Below are 19,561 nucleotides of genomic sequence, written 5' to 3'. Positions count from 1 at the left end.
GGCCTATGTCAATATGTCATGCTTACAGCAAAACGAGCAGTTTTCTGTGGAGGACTAAAAGTGCCAAAATGAAATATATAAATATATAATTCATTAAATCATTAAATGTGTCATCAATTATTTAATGTTGGAAATAAATCAACAAATATATAAATAAATATATAATTAATTATTTAATTAATTAAATATGGAGGACTAAAGGTGCCAAAATGAAATTTAAAAGTGAAATGAAGTGAAATTTAAAAATGCCAAAATGAAATGTATTCCCAATATTAAATAATTGATGACACATTTAATGATTTAATTAATTATATATTTATATATTTCATTTTGGCACTTTTAGTCCTCCATAGTTCCAGCCATCGTTTGTAAAGCGTTTATGGCTCCATCAGTGAATTTGTCCGCCTTCAGCGCTCTCTGCCTTCATATGTGCTGCACCACTCCTCTCTTTCCATACTTGGCAATGCCTTTCTCACTCCTTCGCTATTGGCTGTTGCAAAGGAGACTCAGAGTGACCCGGACATGCAAACCGAGGCCCGTTTTCTGAGAGCAGCCTCCTTCCTGTAGCCCGGTTGAGGAAGTGAATTTCGCTGACAGGGCTGGGTTCAGTGAGGGAGAGGCGAACAAAACATCTTCTGAGGGGGACTAAAAATACAACAAAACAACACGAAACAAGGGAAGACGTTTGTTACATCACTGTAACGCGAAAGTGTAAAGTCATCGTGCTCCCCTGCCCCGCTGAGACCGTCGCAGACCGCCGCAGACATGGTAAGGGCCGCGGCAGAGCTGGCAGGGAGAGACGGGGAAAGAGGGCTTTGGTGGGGCGGCTGGCTATTGCTAACTAAGCGCTAAAGGAAAGTGGTGATAGGTTAGCGGTACGTGGAGGGACTGGGTCGTAACCTGAGAGCAGCAGCAGGGGATTCAAGTATATAAATCACCGATGCATATGCACTGTTTGCAGGACTTGCTAACCGGATACGAATAAAACAGCTTTGTGGCTGAGCTAGCAGCTGTTTCGGATAACTAGTAAGCTAGCTGCTAGCTAGCTTTTAGCCAAGCGAGATGCCCCGTAGGCTCAAAGTTAGCACAGGATGTTTTGGAAATGTCACAAGTTCGTTAATAGTATTAGTAGGGTGTCCTAATATGTAACGCACACACACGAAGTCCAAACGTCGTGCACAATACACGCACACGTAGGCTAAAATAGCCTGTTGCTAAAATAAGACTGCCTGCTCCTCCTATTGCTTACCACGACGAGCTGTCAGACTCCTCTGCTCAGGTTTTCCTGCCTTGTAAATTTGAACAGGACTCTGTTGATATTTCTTTAATCTCTGGGAATGATTATCTCTAATAATCTCTAAATTATACCACCAACAACAACAACTATTGTTTACTTATTGACTATTAAGAATGATTTCCAACCTCTTCAGGATAGATTACATTGACATAACTGAATAAGCAATGTATCTAGCTTGACAAAACTGATATTTGACTGAAACACTTCTAGTGTAATGAGTAACTTGTGCTTTAGCAATGTTTATAAAATTGGGTTTTGTAGTAAGTAATTCCACATAACCTCAAATATGTCATGCTTGAGTTGTGAAGACCAGCTGGATGTTCTCTGCAGACGCCCACTCTCTCCAAGGCCTCACCTCATCCATCCTGCTGGTTCAGGCTTACAGGTCTCCTATGACCCCAGGGGTTGTGTGTCTGAGCTAGTGTTTTAAACAGAGACAGGAGCACTAAACAAAGTGTCAAGGCGTACAGGTGTCTGATGGAGTAGATTGATTAATCAGCTGCAAGAGATGTTAAAACAGGCATAAAAGTAAACGGAGAGTCATGGTGACAGTATTGGAGATATCACCAAGAAACTCCAGTTCTGTTCAGGGTCATCCTTTAGGAAAAATGTTTATGGAAAGAGGGCTCCCTTCAGTTCTTTTGACCAGCCAACAGCTACATCAGTATAGTCTGTTTATGCTCATAAGAGGTGTTACTTCACTAATAGGCAAATGCAGTGGGTCTTGTCACAGTGTTAAGGTGTGGTGAATCAAATAAAAATAGCTTACAAATAATGTTGTAAAAATGTATTGCTCTTACCATGCTTGATTATTCCAATGTAAATGCATTGGTTTTGCAAACTGCAGGTCGGCACATTTCTGTGTGTTTTATTGGTAGACTACACATTAGCGTAACTTGAAGACAAGGATCTCATCATATCTCTGGCCTATAATGCCACTAAATACTGGTGTAATTATATTCAAATCGGTTACAATGTTTCCTAGTGTAGGCTGGTAAACCCAGTTATACAACACTGATATTATAGTAAATTCAAGTACAGAACCATTTGTAATAAGAGTAATGTTGACATTAGTTTAAATTGTTTTTTTCTATAGGATTATGTGTTGTTGATGGCATCGTCTAATAATGCTAATAATAAAGGTAAAAATCTTAGAAACAAACCTGGTAGGTTTAGCTTAAAAACAGGTTTTGTCCCTCTGCAATAACATACCTACTTCCATCACCAACACATTCCCCAGTAATTCATGTTGTAGCTGGTCTCCCCCTCACTCTTAATACCCTGCTGCTCACTGCATATTTTAGGGAGGGAAACCCCCTGGGGGGAAGCTATGCAGTCCTGTTTATTTTGTGTCCTCCACAGTGGTCATAATGTCATTTATTTTGTCTAAATGGACTTGACTATTTAAAGGGGAGAAAGTAAGGCAAAAGTATGACATTATCACAGCTAAAGTGAAGAGAATTGTTTTGTATGAATTTCACCTCTTTGACATATATTAAAGGAATATTTATCTGCAAAAGCGAATAAGAATTGCCCTGCTGCTCAACGGAATGGGGGTTATGGGGAAAATTGACCCTGTTTTCAAATATTTACTGAGTGAATAAGTGAGTACATAACAAAAAAAAGCTCAACTCAAACCAAATAAGGAATTTACTTCAGTGACTTGCACAAAAATTCCTAAACTTCCTGAAATCTAAGGATGAGCTGAATGTATGATAGCAAGCAGCCAGATTATTTCACTCTGACTTGACCTGGAATTTTTCCTGCAAATTTCCCTAGTAAATTTCCCCCTTGAAGTCGTGGAGATTTATTTTGGGGCTTTTTGTGCCTTTAATGGAGAGATAGGACAGTAGATAGAGTTGGAAATCAGGGAGAGAGAGTGGGGAATGACATGCGGGTAAGAAGCCACAGGCGGGATGTGAACCCGGGCCACCCGCTTGAGACGACAGCCTCCATACATGGGGTGTGCGCATTAACCACTGCGCCACCAGCGCCCCAAAGTCAAGTTCATTTGACTGGTGCAAGTGATCATTTCCGTGCTCAAGCAACGTACACTTCCTTGGCCCTGGCAAGGTTGGAAGAGGTTTGTTAGGCACAGCACTGTTGCTCAAGCATGGGTACACAACGTGGGCATGAAGAACAATTGATCCCCACCTCCATTATCGAGAAATCCCGTGATGCTACAGATCTGACTCAAAATAAGCCACAAAGTCAGTGAAGTATGCTGTCATGTTCTCTGTGTTGTTCTCCGATGTGTGGATGTGGACTCGAACGAGCACCTCTTTTATTAAAAAGAAAAATCAATTTTTTTAGTCCGTCTGTCTTCTCAACTGAGCACGCTCGTTGATCATGTAAAGCCATGCATGTGTTGTATTATGCAAGAGGTAACCATGCTCAGGCCCGGTTAATCCCGGCACAGATTGATGGTATTTGTTAAGTATCTGACAACAAATTTGAAGTTGTCTACCACCGAAGTCATTTTTTAACAATCATTTTGGAAAAAAAAATCTAGAGTCATACTAATAAACGTCAAATGTTTAGACTTGAAAAGCTATGATTTTTTTCAGCAACAGTTGTAGAACCTTAGTCAAAGTAAAGAATTGTATTTTCTCTCTTCAGAGCGCTTGCTATGTGAAGTTGGGATGTCCCTCTGTGCTAGCTCAACTCAGAGATCTAAATGAAGTGAGGAGTTGACATGAGCCAATAAGATGGGGTGTTTATGTGCAAGACTTCTGGGTCTTTTGGAGCCAGTCTCAAGTGGACACTTGAGGAACTGCAGTTTTTATGCACTTCTGTATTGGCTTTATTTCTCAACACCAGAGATTGCTGCTTGTTCTCTCCCTTCCTCTCTGACTTCCTTTGTATACACTTGTTTTGAGCGCCTGTATGTTAATTAAGGGACAGTTTTCAATGTAAATAAGATTGTTTCTAAAAGCCAAAGCCCGAAACCTGTAAATCAACTAAAACCTCCTCAGTATAAGAATAGCAAACAGAAGTGAAGAGGGATTCATTATTTATTTAATTGGTCTATATTTTTTCTAATTTAAAGTTGAGCACATGGCTCTACTCTTTCCTGCATAGCATTGATCCTTATATTATGAATGCAATACAATTTATTTTTGGGCTTTTTTTTTTTTGCGCCTTTAATGCAGAGACAGGACAGTGGATAGAGTCAGAAACCAGGGAGAGAGTGGGGAATGACATGCGGAAAGGGGCCACGGGTGGAAGCGAACCCGGGCCTACCGCTCGAGACGAGAGCCTCAACACATGGGAAGCACGCCCTAACCATTGCGCCACCAGCACGCCCCAAACACAATACATTTTAAAGGCAAATATTCTCATAACGTCATGTAGCGGACTCTGTTGCTTCGGTGCAGTCCTCCTTTAATTATCTAAATATTATCCGGAGTGCATATGTGAAAACGGCTTATGTTATGTGCCAGAAAAAGATTTGACCTCCGCTGGTGACCAGTCCAACCCCTCAAACAGATAAACCTAGGGGGAAACATTCATAAACAAACTCCTGCTCATGGTCATCAATCTAGTATTTGACTGTCTGGAAAATGTTATGGATCTTTTTTTAAGGCTTTTTGTTGTTTGTGTGAGAAATTGTTTGGCAATCTAGCTGATGTTTCCTGGGGACATTAGCTTGTACGAGTTGAATGCCGCTCTACAAACATGGAGGTTAAAGAGAGCTCTGCCAATGAAAGGCGTCTGATCCAACCTTCACAACATAGTCCTAAGTCTCTGACTAGACTCTTCTCCTCTGTCACCCCCTGGTGGTGGAATGAACTTCCAAACTCCATTAGATCTGCAGAGTCCCTCTGCACGTTTAAGAAAAAGCTAAAGACCCAGCTCTTTCATGAATACCTACTAACTTAATGATGATGGTCTCCATATTATTGATGATGATGATGGGAATGACGATGGTTTTTGTTTGATAACGATGACTTATAAGATGGTTTCTATACTGATTAGAGCTCTCAAGAACTGTCCTCAATGTTGTGCTTTGCCTCTGGTCACTTCCTGTCAGCACCTGTGTGTCCAATCAGACTCAAAGCTGATCGTTTGCTCTTACTGACATTGTTCCCTTTTTTTCTAGATCCTTGCTTGTGTTGTACTTACTCTCTGTACGTCACTTTGGATAAAAGCGTCTAAGTGAATTGTAGAATTGTAGAACATTGGTCTTTAGTCAATGTTTTGAATAACAGATGTTGCTCTAATGATTCCCTACTAGGGGTGCAGAAATACTAAATGTTCTCTAATCGATTACTATTCCCATTGTTAAAACGAGTAATCGTTTTGGAGTACTTTTTTTTTCTGTGATTCTTTTCCTCCACGTGAGGCCCCGCCCCCAATTATGACGCGATGCCGACTGTATCTATTGATTAATTTGAATCTTCGGGATTTTAATAATTGTTAGTAATAGGCCTACTTTGTATTAACGTTCAAATTAGGACATTTCTTACTTCAACAGACAGCAAACCTCAAATAAATCTTCACACAGTTGTGTATGTTTTAACACTTTATTATAATTAGAGCAGTGACATCAATGCACATTCATCGCACGTTGAAGCTGCTTTGACAGCAAGAGCACACTACTCTGGTAAATGAAGTTACAATAGAACAGGTGAATGATTTAAGTGTCTGTCTGTTTCATCTTTCTCCTCTGTGCGTAATGACAATCTCGCTCGTCTGTCCATTATGAGCTATTTCTCCCTATAAGGTTGTTCCGTTTTGTAGTTATTAAAAGAATAATCATCTAAAATTCCAAAATATAGGAAAACATCTAGTTATGCTGCTCTGTCCTGGATGAATAAATGTCATTGGTTTGGGGGGGGGGGGGGTAAAGCGGTAATCGCAAAGTAAAAGTCCTTCTTCTGTGGACTAAAAAGACAATTTGAACTGAACTTTCGGAGATCATATTTTGTTTGTTTGGGACTTTTTGTTCATTGTGTCTTGCAATACACAGTAATCCCTGTTTTTAGTGTGTTCCCGCCCTTGCATCTTAATAACTGCTATCTCCAAAGTGGAGTGTGGTGACTTTTACACAATTGTCAGTGGTTATGGTGTGGTCAGATCAGATGTGCCTTATGTCTGACAGTTTTATCCACAAACCAGTTTTGTGCACTTTGCAATTCAATGTGGTCCCTGTCCTCCCTGATTCAAGTGCATTTACTATTTAATTTCCAACAGGTTTTTCTCTCTGTAACTTCTCATATGACTACCACGAGTGCTGTTTAGTTTTCTAAGTTGGAAAGTTGTCTTTAACATCACAGTACAATCAGAGTTTGCCTCCGGGGGTGTGGAGATTTCCTGCAACTCCTCTCATACCCTCGTACAGAATGTAACAGGCCTTTATCATCAGTGTGTTGTTTTGGAAACCTGGCGGCGCTTGAAGTGGTCATTCTATTATTTTTGGAGCCTGAAGTCCTGACGCCACAATGAAATATATTTTTCCACTTAAATCATCTTCATAGTCCTTACTTCAAGTATGCTAGTGAGCAAATTCAGTTGTGAGGTATAGCGTTCAAAATCAACTGTCCTCATTCTGGGAAGAATATATCTCATATTTTATCTTGATCCTGATCTGCTGAAATCAAGTGGCCATTTCTCAAGCTTTTTTATTACAAAGGCTGTTTGTTTTTGACATTTTTGAGATGCAGTAGAATGCTATTAATATGACTGGATCTTTGGCAGATTAAAAACAGATCTCACCTCAGGGACCATGTGCAGATGGCTGTAGTGTTTGTGTCCATGGACAGAACATTTTACAGAACTCTTCTTTATAAAAATAGAGACTGGATGAGATGAAACTCTGTCTTAAAGCCTGAGTAAGTTGAAATTCTTAAGGTCAAGTTAACTTGTCAGTCGACAGAAGCAGTGTAGAAATGTGATCCACCCGTAAAAACTCAAGGTAAAGGTAAAATCAAGCAACAATTGTTCTTTCTCTAGTGGCTCTTGATATTGGTAATGGAGATAGCCTCACTTTCACACAAACACTGCTTTCCTGAACATGTCCAGGCATTACCAGGAGGACCCACATGTGAAAATCTAACCATCTGAACCTGTTAACAGAGGAATCAAACAGACTTTATCCCACCAGGCACATAGTCTGTGTAAAGTCCAATTGAGCTGATGTGCTCAACATCATTACTGGGTAATTATCTGGAGCTTTCTTAACGAGGGAGGTGGCGTGTTGATGATGACTACATTTATGATCTAAAGAGTTGTACTCTTTTCTGCCCTCTTCAGCTTCCTGAATATTGTTTTCCACTGATTCGGATGCATCCTTTCCGTTTTTAAAGACGCTGCGATCAGGCTGCAGTGTTTCATTGGTGTCACATGGGTAGTTTAGACAACCAGATACAAGGTTTATAGACATAAAAACCACCTTGACTGTAAATTTGATCAGTCTCAAAATGTTGCGGTATATTATATATGTGTTACATTGATATTTAATATAAGAGCTGACAATTCAATTCGATTTCAATGCTTTATGCTTCGATATTGATTTAGTAATACATATTATAGCTGACAGAAATACCCAGATAACTCATCACAGTACCTTCTGATATTTGTTCAATAATTATGTATTTTTGTATAAGTTGTATTGGTTTAGAACAAATTGACTCAAAAATGTATTTTATCGTTGCATTATTTAACAAACAATAAAATAAAACATTGATTTACAATATGATCTAAATCGCACAATTGTGCCTGACCTGAATTCACAGCACCCACAGTGCACTGGAGAGGGGCGTCATTACAACATAAAAAAATCGATCTCAGGATTTCCCTGAATTGATATTGAATTGGGAATGTAATTGCAATGCATTGATGAATCGATATTTTTAACCAGCCCTTTTTAATATTACACTATGTTCTGAAGAACACTTTAAAAGCAGCTGTGTTGTTCAGGCAATAAAAAGCCTTTTAAATAGTAATCTAATTTGTAATGATTATGACAAGGCTTGTGTTGCTGTTTAGTGTAATTACATCCGTGTCTGTCGGCTTCATACTGCAGCTGCAGTGCCAAACCTCTGCACAAAATGATATTGCAGTTATAAAAAAAGTGAATTCTTAATGATAAACAAATCACTATATGACATCAGCAGGTATTACAAACGCATGTTAACCCTGTTGAATGTTGTACTTGTCTAGTGTTCTATACATAGGTCATGTTTCTGTTTGTACAGTTGAGCTTTGATGGGAAATATCTCTGTCATTACAGTATCACTTTGAACATTTACTGATTTTGTTAAAAAATAATGCATGGTTGTTTTTGGGTCATCAAATAGGTTTTTCTTTATGAACTATGTTAAAAAGTCATGTTTTTTGTCAAAGGCAATGTGTGGTTTCACAACCAACTTGGCAGATTCAATCCTTCAATCTGATACCAGTACACCACATCATAGCTTATGAGGGGTTTTGTTGTGAAGCAAAGAACTGTTGTGTGTGACTATAATTTAAAAAAAATGTTTTCTCTGCGTTTTGTCTGTTCTCAGAATGAGCAGCAGCTGGACTGTGCCCTGGACCTGATGAGGCGTCTGCCTCCTCAGCAGATCGAGAAGAACCTCAGTGACCTCATTGACCTGGTAAGTTTATTTTTTGTGCTTCATCCTGCCAGATTTCCAGGTTTAAAAAATAAGAATAAACTTAAAATATCATTATACCTTTATTCATATCTCAAAAATAAGAAGAACTGTTTTCTAAATGCTTTGACATAACCAAAGCCAAATATTTCGACGGTAAAACCTCATACACATTAGTTTACCTTAATCAGTGATTACTGGATTATTTCAGTGCTGCATGGTTATGCTTCAGTGCAGCTGATGTCCACATAGACAGAGAGCATATAGAGTGACTTATACACACACTTTGAGCTGAGGAAGAAGAACCCATGATGTGTTTGACTTGAACTCAAAGACAGAGATCACTGTATCTGTCCATAGACTCATGAATTATTAATCATTCATCTTGTAATAATAAACATGGTCCTTCAGTAACCAGCCAGGATTTCACATTTCCTTTATGCATTAACTTATGCATATCGATGTCTTCCAATATTTGCAGAGGAATGGACTGTGTCAACAAGGAATTGAAACAGTGTGTCACACTGCTACTTCATGCTAAATGGGAGATGAGTAAAAGAGAAACTCATAGTTCACAGAAAAAAAGACCCGCAGGCACCATTGGTAGCGACTCAAAGTTTCTGAAACTGAAAACCCGGAGTTAGCTTAATTTTATTGTAAACAGAAACCGGGCTCTGGTTGTTCTTTTTTGATCTACGGTGTCACCTATCAAACATTTCTTTATATATGTGCTTGTGTTTGAGGTTGTGTGCAATTGAAACTAATAATTCATACTTTTGTCTTGATTCCTCATATCTAACCCCCATGTGAAACACGTCTTATGTTTCCTTTCTCAAAAAACATGAACATTGTAATGTGATCATTTCAAACAGTTCTGTGGAAACATCACGGCCGTGCCAGCTGCTAAGTGAAATCTGACACAAATCAAATCACACTTTACCAGTGTCTGCATGGCACCTTGTTTTGTGGAGTAGATGCCAGTCAGACCCCCACCCGTTCTCCTTCCTCCTCTCTCACCTTTAACCTCTCCCCCTCTGAGCCTTGGCTTTCTCCTCACCTATCTCAGTGTGTCCAGTTGTTAGTGATTATTATCTCAACTGTCACTCACTTCCTCCTGCCAGACACTTTTTAGCGCCAGCATCCCTCCTCGCGTCACCTGAAATCACCTTTCTCCCCTGTTTGTCCCGTATCTCTCCTGTCTCCTCCTTTCTTCTCCTCTGTCTCTACAATATGCCTCACTCTTCCCACTGGACCCCCCCTCCCCGTTTCTTGTCTCACCCAGTCAGGGCCGCCAGGTGTGGGTGGTTTGAAGGTTGTGGGAACTTTTAGTGGAAAACAGGGCTCTTCTTTGTCTGTGCTTTGATATTGGAGGACATCGCGCAAGGGGTCCATGTCAGTCTGTGATTAGTAATTTGTACTTCCTTATCGTCTAGATATTTTGTTTCTCATGATATTATATTCCAGTAAAGCGTAATATAACCTCAGTTAAGTGAGTCAGGCTGAAACTTGAGACATAAGGCAAGAAAAAACATCTTTGACATAAAATGAGATATCACAAACAATTCTGCTTTTGTTTTTCCTGTTTGGTCACTTTGTACACACAACAGAAAATATTTTTTTTACAGAACAAATAAAAAAATGAGCTCATACGTTGTATGATCTCAGGAAAAAAACAACACTTTTAATGAAGTTATAAGGAGTTAAAAATGTGTTACAAACTTGTGAGTTAGCCTCGTTGACTGTGTCCTTGGCTAAACGTTTTCCTCTGTGTGTTTGCATCAAGGTGCCCAGTCTGTGTGAGGACCTCCTTTCCTCTGTGGACCAGCCCCTGAAGATCGCCCGGGACAAGGTGGTGGGCAAAGACTATCTGCTCTGTGATTACAACCGAGACGGTGACTCCTACAGGTAGAGTTTATATCTACACTTCAGAGATTTGAATGTTCTTTCTTTAAGATACTGCAATACTCTGATTTTTTTTTTTAGAGGCATCCTCTAAGGGGAAAAGGGAGCTCAGGTTTGTCCTCGTTTGTTTTATTGGAATTGTAGCATTTTGTATAAAGCAAATGAAAATTGAGAATTTGATATATATTTGTGAGGCTCTGTGATTTTGTTTTGCTGTATATGTGCAAAGTTACAGTTAAAGTTAGCCGAGTAGAAGAAAAGTTTCTTTATACTTTTTTTTTATCCAGTCCTTGACACAAATCCGTGATCCAATCCGAACCACGAGATTTGTGATCCGTTGCATCACTTGATTGTTATACAGTGTCCTTGTGTGTCCTGAAAGGCGCTTATAAATAAAATGTATTATTATTATTATTATTACTCGCAGCAATCAAAGGGAAGCAGAGGAGAGCATCTTGTTCACTTTCCATAACTGTGCATATCAGCTACAAAGTTACTTCTTCAAATAGCTGTGACTTTAACACTTTCATAACTTTCTAAACTCACCCACTTTCTGTGACAGGATCTTTGCTTTCCTCTCGTATACCACATGCCAGCTAGTTAAATTATTATTGCTATGGATGATGTTGTTGTTATAAGTAAACATTTTTCTTGCAGGAATGATAATTACATTAAAAAGAAAACATAATAATAATAATGGTATATCATGTCTACTGTCACCATAAGGTCACTAACCATTGCAGTAAGTCACTGCTGAATGTTGCCAGCTCAACATTTAGTAAGATACATATTTAAACCAAATTCTGTCATCGTCTTGACTTCTTCAGATCCCCATGGAGTAACAAATATGAACCTCCCATTGAAGATGGTGCCATGCCTTCAGCTCGCTTGAGGAAACTCGAGGTCGAAGCCAATAACGCCTTTGACCAGTACAGAGACCTGTGAGTACCAGCTGAGCAACGTCAGGGGATGTTTTTTAATAAACGGTGAGTGTGACCCGCTGTGACCTCTGATGTCCGTTTCTCAGGTACTTTGAGGGTGGTGTGTCCTCCGTGTACCTTTGGGACTTGGATCATGGCTTTGCTGGAGTTATTCTCATCAAGAAGGCCGGGGACGGATCCAAGAAGATCAAAGGGTGCTGGGACTCCATCCATGTGGTAGAGGTGCAGGTGAGACTGATGCTGATGGGACACAGAATGACACAGTTGTGTTTGAAATACAAACCTCTCATCTTGGCTATCTGTTTTCATAAGCTGGCAAATGTGAAGCGTGTTTAGTTTTAATGTTTAGAAAGGTGCTTATAATTCTCTGCATTGAAATAAGGGCCATCTGGTTTGCCCTTAGATTACAGTGATGCAGCATTACAAACATTGATATCATAAGGTTGGACAGGATACAATTTTGATTTCATCAAATCTGGGGCCTGTTATCAACGTGAGTTGTTGCTATATGCACAATCACTTGCATTTATATTTGATACAACATCTTGATGTGCTTTGTCTGGAATCCAGGTTATGATTCCAGACAGTTGAATCAATATCAGAAGCCTTCACACTCCTGAGGTTTTCTGGGTGAGCTGCATGTGTTAACCCTAACAGCCAATCAAAGCATTGCTATAAAGGCAAATGTTCTCATTGTCGCATTGTGTAGCAGATATTTTTAGGTCAGTTCTTACTTCAGGAGACTCTCTCTTGTCTGACAGGTGATAATCTAGGACAGTTCCAAGAAATTTATTTAGAAGTTTTGAGGAGTTCATAAGTGAAAATGGCTAGAGCTTGATTTTTCAGGCCTTTTCTTCGCTGCTTGTTTTATCTCTCTGACTCAAGCACCCATTCAGTTTCAAAATCCAAAATGTTTTCAAGATGATCATATGGAATGATGTTATCAAATCAATGAATTGATAGATCAGTATATATTAATGCATTGCAACACCCCTTGTAGACCTGAACCCTATGCATCCCTTTACAGCTTATAATACAGAATAAACATGTTACCACCTCTGGCAAATATAAGATTCATATTCCTTATAAAAGAGGCTCAACTATCTATCCAATCATTTTACAGTAAGTGAAGGAGGGGGGTTTCTTTTATACAGACGGTAGGCCTGTGACTGTTATTATCAGTACGCACTTTCATGAATCCTAAGACAGCAACACCACGTTAAAGTCTAATTGGTTTTTGTGTCCGTTGTGTGCGCAGGAGAAGTCCAGCGGTCGCAATGCTCACTACAAACTCACCTCCACCGTCATGCTGTGGCTCCAGACAACTAAGACCGGCTCTGGTACCATGAACCTGGGAGGCAGCCTTACAAGACAGGTGCTGTATTACACTACAGAAGAATACACAGATGACTCATTCAGACGTCCAGCTTGTTGTTCATTGTGTACTAAACCTGTTCCATCTTTTCTTAGATGGAAAGAGATGACCAGGTTGGAGAGAACAATCCCCACATCGCCAACATCGGCCGCCTTGTTGAAGTTAGTATGACATCATATATTGTGCTTGTTTTAAACCCCTTCACCACCTGCCTAAAACAGGGATTCTGCTCATGACATTATGACCTATGTACCAGTGGAATTAGTCCACCTTTTCTAAAAACTGTCCAGCAATAAATCCCACTTTTCTTAAAGTCTTTCTATGTGATTTTTCACACTTCAATGTAATATAAATCAAGTATATCCTCTGAAAATAACTCTGTGAGTCATGACTGTCTACAATGGGTGTAACACCTGAGTCCCACTGTCTGTGATGTTTTCAGAGTCCTATCTTTAGTTTGTTTACATCGCCGGGATGGCCGGCTGACTCCTCCCCTCACATATAAAAGTTGTTTAATTGAGGGACTAGAGAAAAGAAGAATAACATACTGTACTCACTGCTTAACTGTGTTTCTAGATCACGCTCATTTCAGGTAAATTTACATGCAGTGTGAAGATACGAGCATAATAAAGATCGCTAGCATTAGCATGCTAACACAACAATGCAGCGCAAAGTTTTGGTTTCATGCTGGTGCTCAAGGGCGACATCTGCTGGATCAAAAAATCACATATAAAGCCTTTATTCGTAACACTGCTTTAAATGAGTTTCATTTAGTGGTATTGAATGCAGAAAACATGCAAAGAATAGATAACCAGACATCTGAGGACTGACAGAAATGACAGTTAATTAGTGTTGGAGAAGCTATAACCAAGTCTTTCTCAGGGATCTTCTGGATTGCAAAGCAGTTTAAAAGTAAAAGTCTTTGTAAGTGTTTCATTGTTAATGTTCAGATTTAAAGGACAGACTAAAGTGAGAGCAGCTTGTTTATTTCTTCCTTTGAACCCAGGGTACTCTGGGTACTCTAACTAAATGCATTGTTCAACTCCAGTGAAGAGGAAGTCATTCATGTTGCCCTGCAGTGTGTTAACTGAACATCCTTTTCAGCACATATCAAAGAAGCATCTGTGCAACACAGGAAAATAGTAGAAATCACACTTAAACTGAGGAATGTCTTTTTTCTTGTTTAAGGACATGGAGAATAAGATTCGCTCCACACTGAATGAAATCTACTTTGGCAAGACCAAGGACATCGTCAACGGCCTAAGGTAACACGACAGGCCTTTTATAGTTTACTCTAACCATCCCCTTTTATTCAGAGCAAGTCCAGTCTGCAGGGTCTCCATGTACGAGTCAACAGATCATGTCTTTCTCTTTTTCCCATTTCTATCATATCTTGTATCATTTCATTAAACCTGCCTTTTCACTTCAAACTTCTAGTTCCAGTTGTCTCAGTATTCACTTTATCTCCTCCCACTTTCCCTTTCTGTCACTTTGATTCTTTTATTGCCTTTTGCCCCACATTTCATTTCTGCTGCCATTATTCTTACTCTCTGTTCTCAATCCTCTGTCAATCCCTTTAAAACCCCCCCTCCCCCTCCCCACTGTCTCTCCTCTGTGCTCCAGATCTATTGAGTCACTGCCTGATAACCAAAAGTACCGGCAGCTCCAGAAGGAGCTGTCACAGGTGCTCACCCAGCGTCAGATCTTCATTGACTAGTGTCAGAGGTACAACCTGGCATGACCAAGTTTGTCGTGTGTGTGTGCTTACTAGAAAATGAAAAGGCATATGGTGATTCTCTCTGGTGCCCCCTTTCATAAGCCTCAAGGTCGCTAGACAGAATCATACCTTCTACATCAACATGTCTAACATCATGTCAGCCCTGATGTTTTGCAGTTTCCTGAAATAGTGTTTATTTTAGACACTTGTCCTATCAGAAGAAGACCCACTGGGGCAAAGTGTGTGTGAAAGAAGTGCATAGACAGCCTCCTATGATTAACAGGATTGTATCTGAAACCCTGAGAAACACAGTGAGGATTTTATATGCAACTCTCATAGCTGAACAGATGTTAAAAATATATCCAGATAAAGACGATTGTGGGGAAGCAGTCACTTTTGGGTTTATAGGAACTTCTTTGGAACATGTGTCTCGTTAAGTTTTATTCCCCTGTTTGCAACACATGCCGGTGGCCTGTTTACGTTCAGTTGTGTGTCATAAACAAACCGACTAGTAGACATTTTGCAAGGCTTTAAAATGGTGTGTTTGTAAAACAAAAGGATTGGCCAATTTAAAAAAAACCTTTTAAAGATTTTAGATATGCAGAAATATGCACAGCTTTAACCTTTTTAAAGAATCTGATTGGATGAATGGAAGCAGCTGGTTATAGGAGAATGCACTGCTGCAGGTTCACAGGAACGTTTGTGGAATAATCATCGTTAATACACAGCTTGGTATGATTATATTCCCTTTTCAAAATAAGAGAGCAGACAATTTAATACTGTGTGCATGTAAAGGTAGTCACTGCGAGCAGGTGAGGCACACGGTTTACCTGCATGAAAAAATAACTGGAGGTTTTATTTGCCTGACTTTAATATTTCCTGTTTGCAGTGGTACATATGCGATGTCATGGTATGTATTTTTGTCTCTACAGGGAAGGAGAATTCAACTCATACTTTTCAGAACATCCAGTGATTCTCTTACAAACTAACACATTGTTTCCATCACACTGCAGAAACTTTCCCAGTCTCTCGCTGTCGTCGTGTTTTTTTTCTTCTCTTGCACACAACTGACTCTCTCTCCCTTCTTTTTGTCTCCCCCTCACAGGAGTGTTCAGACTTTGGGTGAGAAGTCAAAGCAGGAAGCTCTGAAGTTAAACCTGGTGGAGGCACTCAAACGCAAAACGCAAAATAACCCCTAGAGATGCTACTGTTGTTTTTATTCTTCTGTCTCTCTCTCTCTCTCTCTCTCACTCTCTCCGCCTCATCTCTGCCATCTTTTCTCTGTTTCTTTACGTCCCTCCCTCCATGCCTGTTTCAGTGCTGCACTCTTGTTCTTTTGTGGAAAAAATACAAAAAGTTCTTTTCGTTTTGTTTTTCCTGTCAAAACTTGTTTTCATGCATCTCATCTGCCATGAAGCCATTCACTCACCCCGCTCCCTCTGTCTTCTCTTCACCTCTCTTCTTCTCTCTGTCTCTTCTCTCCCATGTTATGAATATAATGATAGTATTACCACGGTTAATGATAATCTTACAGTGTGAAATAATCCCTGATGTTCTCACTGCTGATGTGACCTCAGTCGCTTTGAAACGAGCGGCTGTCTCCCCACACCTCCTCAGTGACGAGGAAACGGACAGTGTCTCCTGTGGGGCTGTCATTATTATGTACATCAAATTTAATTCTTGCACCTATTTTTGTCAACAACACCCCCCATGATATATTTGTATAAAAAATATGACTGTCCGTGTACAACTGTCATTATTCTGGGCGATGTAAACAGTGTGAACACTAGGGCGGCCTTTAGCTAATGTGTCACTCTGAACTCCACTTTGTCCACGTGCATGTGCGCCTGTGTGGGAGCATATTGGCTGCAGTGAGCGGAAATGTAGACTTATTAAAACATGGGCATGGACTGTTATAATCACCAGGTGATGGCACCCACGTTGTCAACCCGACTCCCTACACGGTGTATAACATGACAGTTTGCATCCCCTCTGTTCAGCTTCTTCAACCTTTCTCTCTCTTCACTTACTACGTCAATGTTGGGGGTCACAGTTTGTCTTTTTGTCTTATAGCGGAAATATCCAACTGTTTCCATTTTGGAGGGGAATCTTTTGTTGTATTTTGTTTTGTTTTTATTTTGTAAAGCTTATGATTCATATTGTATTAGAGCCTCCAGCAACAATAAAAACGGCAAAAAGCTACCCCTGTTCTTAAGTTTTGTCTTCTCTCATAATTCCAAATGGTTCATGAGCAGGGATTTGATGAACTGCATAGCCAGGTACTAACTGCCACTTAAAGTGTTTATGAGCAGGAAGAAAACCTTGAATTCATGAATACACTACATTCTAGTTTTCAGTAGATGTGTTGGTTTTGTTTTTGCCCACAACTTTGATTCTTGATTGGTTGGGGTTAGGGTTAACCCTGAATATGTAGTGGGGAGTTCAAATAAAATGTAGCTCAAAGGACATAAATGTTAGCAGCCATTTAGCAGCATTCATCTACTCCGTTTTGTGTAATGTTTTATCTTCTCATGGGGCTGGCATTTCAACAAGGCTTACAGCCATAGACTGCAAATATTTAAGCTTGAGAGGGCCAAACAAGGTAAATGCTCACATTAGCAAACAAACTATTAAAAACTGTTTACCAAGAAAAAAGATTTAGTAGATTTAATGTTTACAATATCAAAAAACATGTTCGAGCTTTTTATTTAAATGAAGCAAAAGTCAGCTCAGGAAATAATCTAAGAACATTTACTTAAGTAAATAACATGATGTAAAGTTTTAAGATTGACCTACTCGTCAACTGAATAAATCTACATTTTATGCAACTATGCAACCAAAATGTTCTTCTGAAGCCAATCTTGCATCTGTTCAACCATTAATCTGATTTAGGCCTATAAATGTCTACAATCCAGTACTATAGGCTACTTCTAGTACTTTTACCTGTAGCTAAATCATGACTTGCTACTTGTACTTCAGTTAATCATTGACTATAGTAGTCTCTTCCTTTAGAGACTTTCTTAATGAATAAACACAATTTGTTTATCTAGCCAGCCTGAAAGTATGCCTACTAGAATCCTGAAACTTACCCTCTAAATCGACCACATGACATATTTTTAAAACTTGTCTCTTTTGTGTGTTATACAATTATCTTTTCAATATGATTTACTGATGTAAAATGATGTTTAAATGATAGAATTTTTGACATTTCATTGCCACTGTGATGTAGTTTATAAGGAGCCACTGAAGTTCAAAAAGTAAAAAAATATCTGGAAAATATTGAAGAAGCTTTTTACTTTTTTGGACTTCACAGGCTACATAAGGTTAAATGTAAGAACCTCCTGACTTTATTTGACATATTCTTGCTCCCTCTGTAATCTGGTGTCTACTAATATTGCTACATCTTGACAAGGGATGTAAAAGGTCAGGAATTCAAGGTTGAATATTATTCTGTGATAACATGAACAGTTCTTGACCCTGTGGTGGATTTTTTTCAAACTAAAACCAGGTGCAGAGTGCCAAAAAACGTTCCCTGTTCGATGTGTAATGGGGCAGATGAAGAGCCCCGTATGTTCATGAAACTTGACATGTTATGAAAATACTTTAGATAGGCATGAGCAGGCTGAGCTGTGACTTGTGACCTTACTTAGGAAAATGCACCTCTTCCAAACTGTGTGACTGCAGCTTGTCCACTAGGTGTCAGTAAAGGTCAGCTCACCAGTCTGTACCATAAAAATCCGTCATTGAGGAAATCCAGCACATTTTCTCCTCTCATAAGTTCCCTGTTTGCATTAGAAAAATATTCAGGGTGGGGCACGGATGGTGGAGCAGGTACCCCGTGTACCAAGCCTATGGTCTTCATCACACTGGTCACAGGTTTGAGTCCCGGTCCTGACGCCATTTGATGCATGTCGTCCCGCACCCTCTGTCCCCACCACTCCTGTCTTTCTCAAGTTGTCCTATATCTAATAGAGCCCAAAATAGAATCTTAAAAAAGTGAAGTCTCTAGATATCACACTGCTGATCAGCCACACACTAAGACAATGATAATAAGACAGCAGATTCTACAATTCACTTAGCAGACGCTTTTATCCAAAGCGACGTACGTACATCAGAGAGTAAGAACAACACAAGCAAGGATCTAGAAAAAAGGGAACAATGTCAGTAAGAGCAAACGATCAGCTTTGAGTGTCGATTATGATTTTATGATTTATGATTTTACACAGCTAGTTTTGTAATTGCAACTACAACACAGCTGAATATAATAGGTCTATAGTTATTTATCACAGATTATTATTAACAAATAATTTAATGTAACGTTGATTTGTACAAAACCTGTGAAACGGAGAAAGCTGATGACTAATGTTACCATTAGGATTGCATTCTGGCTACACCTATAATGTCCACGTCCAAAGCAAACAGCTTGCTTAGTTTTAAAACTATTTCTTTGTTTTAACTTGCACTCTATGATGGTTTTTATTACAACCATTTCAAAATAAAACATCAACAGTTATCCAGGAAACTCCTGAAGTCCACATGCATGCAGATTTGAAGAGCTGCTAATGGATTCAATTCTGTCACGATACAATGTCAACGTTTTTCTAACTTATTTGAATTTCATCCAAATGAATGCAAGCCATCTTCAAATCATCTTCAAATCAATATTCACTAAATGGAACCAGAGCATTGTTAAGATCGGGCTATTACAATGCATATTGGAGACAAGCAAAGCAC

The 19,561-nt window shown here is 39.4% G+C and overlaps 1 protein-coding gene across 2 annotated transcripts; it reads left to right on the top strand.

The window, feature by feature from the left end:
• The first annotated feature begins 537 nt into the window (after nucleotides 1–537).
• On the top strand, nucleotides 538–17,029 carry capzb (capping actin protein of muscle Z-line subunit beta). Of its 2 annotated transcripts, XM_065954527.1 has the most exons (10): nucleotides 538–768; nucleotides 8,806–8,895; nucleotides 10,676–10,797; nucleotides 11,622–11,735; nucleotides 11,822–11,963; nucleotides 12,994–13,110; nucleotides 13,206–13,271; nucleotides 14,299–14,375; nucleotides 14,734–14,835; nucleotides 15,933–17,029. In XM_065954527.1, exons 1-9 carry the CDS (start codon nucleotides 766–768, stop codon nucleotides 14,825–14,827), a joined length of 825 nt encoding a protein of 274 aa, XP_065810599.1. In that variant the 5' UTR covers nucleotides 538–765; the 3' UTR covers nucleotides 14,828–14,835; nucleotides 15,933–17,029. The 2 variants fall into 2 exon arrangements, with proteins under 2 accessions (XP_065810599.1, XP_020513473.1); XM_020657817.3 differs by lacking the exon at nucleotides 14,734–14,835 and having other exon boundaries at nucleotides 539–768.
• Nucleotides 17,030–19,561: the final 2,532 nt, after the last annotated feature.

Source organism: Labrus bergylta, chromosome 5, assembly GCF_963930695.1.
Source record: "Labrus bergylta chromosome 5, fLabBer1.1, whole genome shotgun sequence".
Classification (NCBI taxonomy): Eukaryota; Metazoa; Chordata; class Actinopteri; order Labriformes; family Labridae; genus Labrus; species Labrus bergylta.
This window is presented reverse-complemented; position numbering and strand designations above follow the sequence as displayed.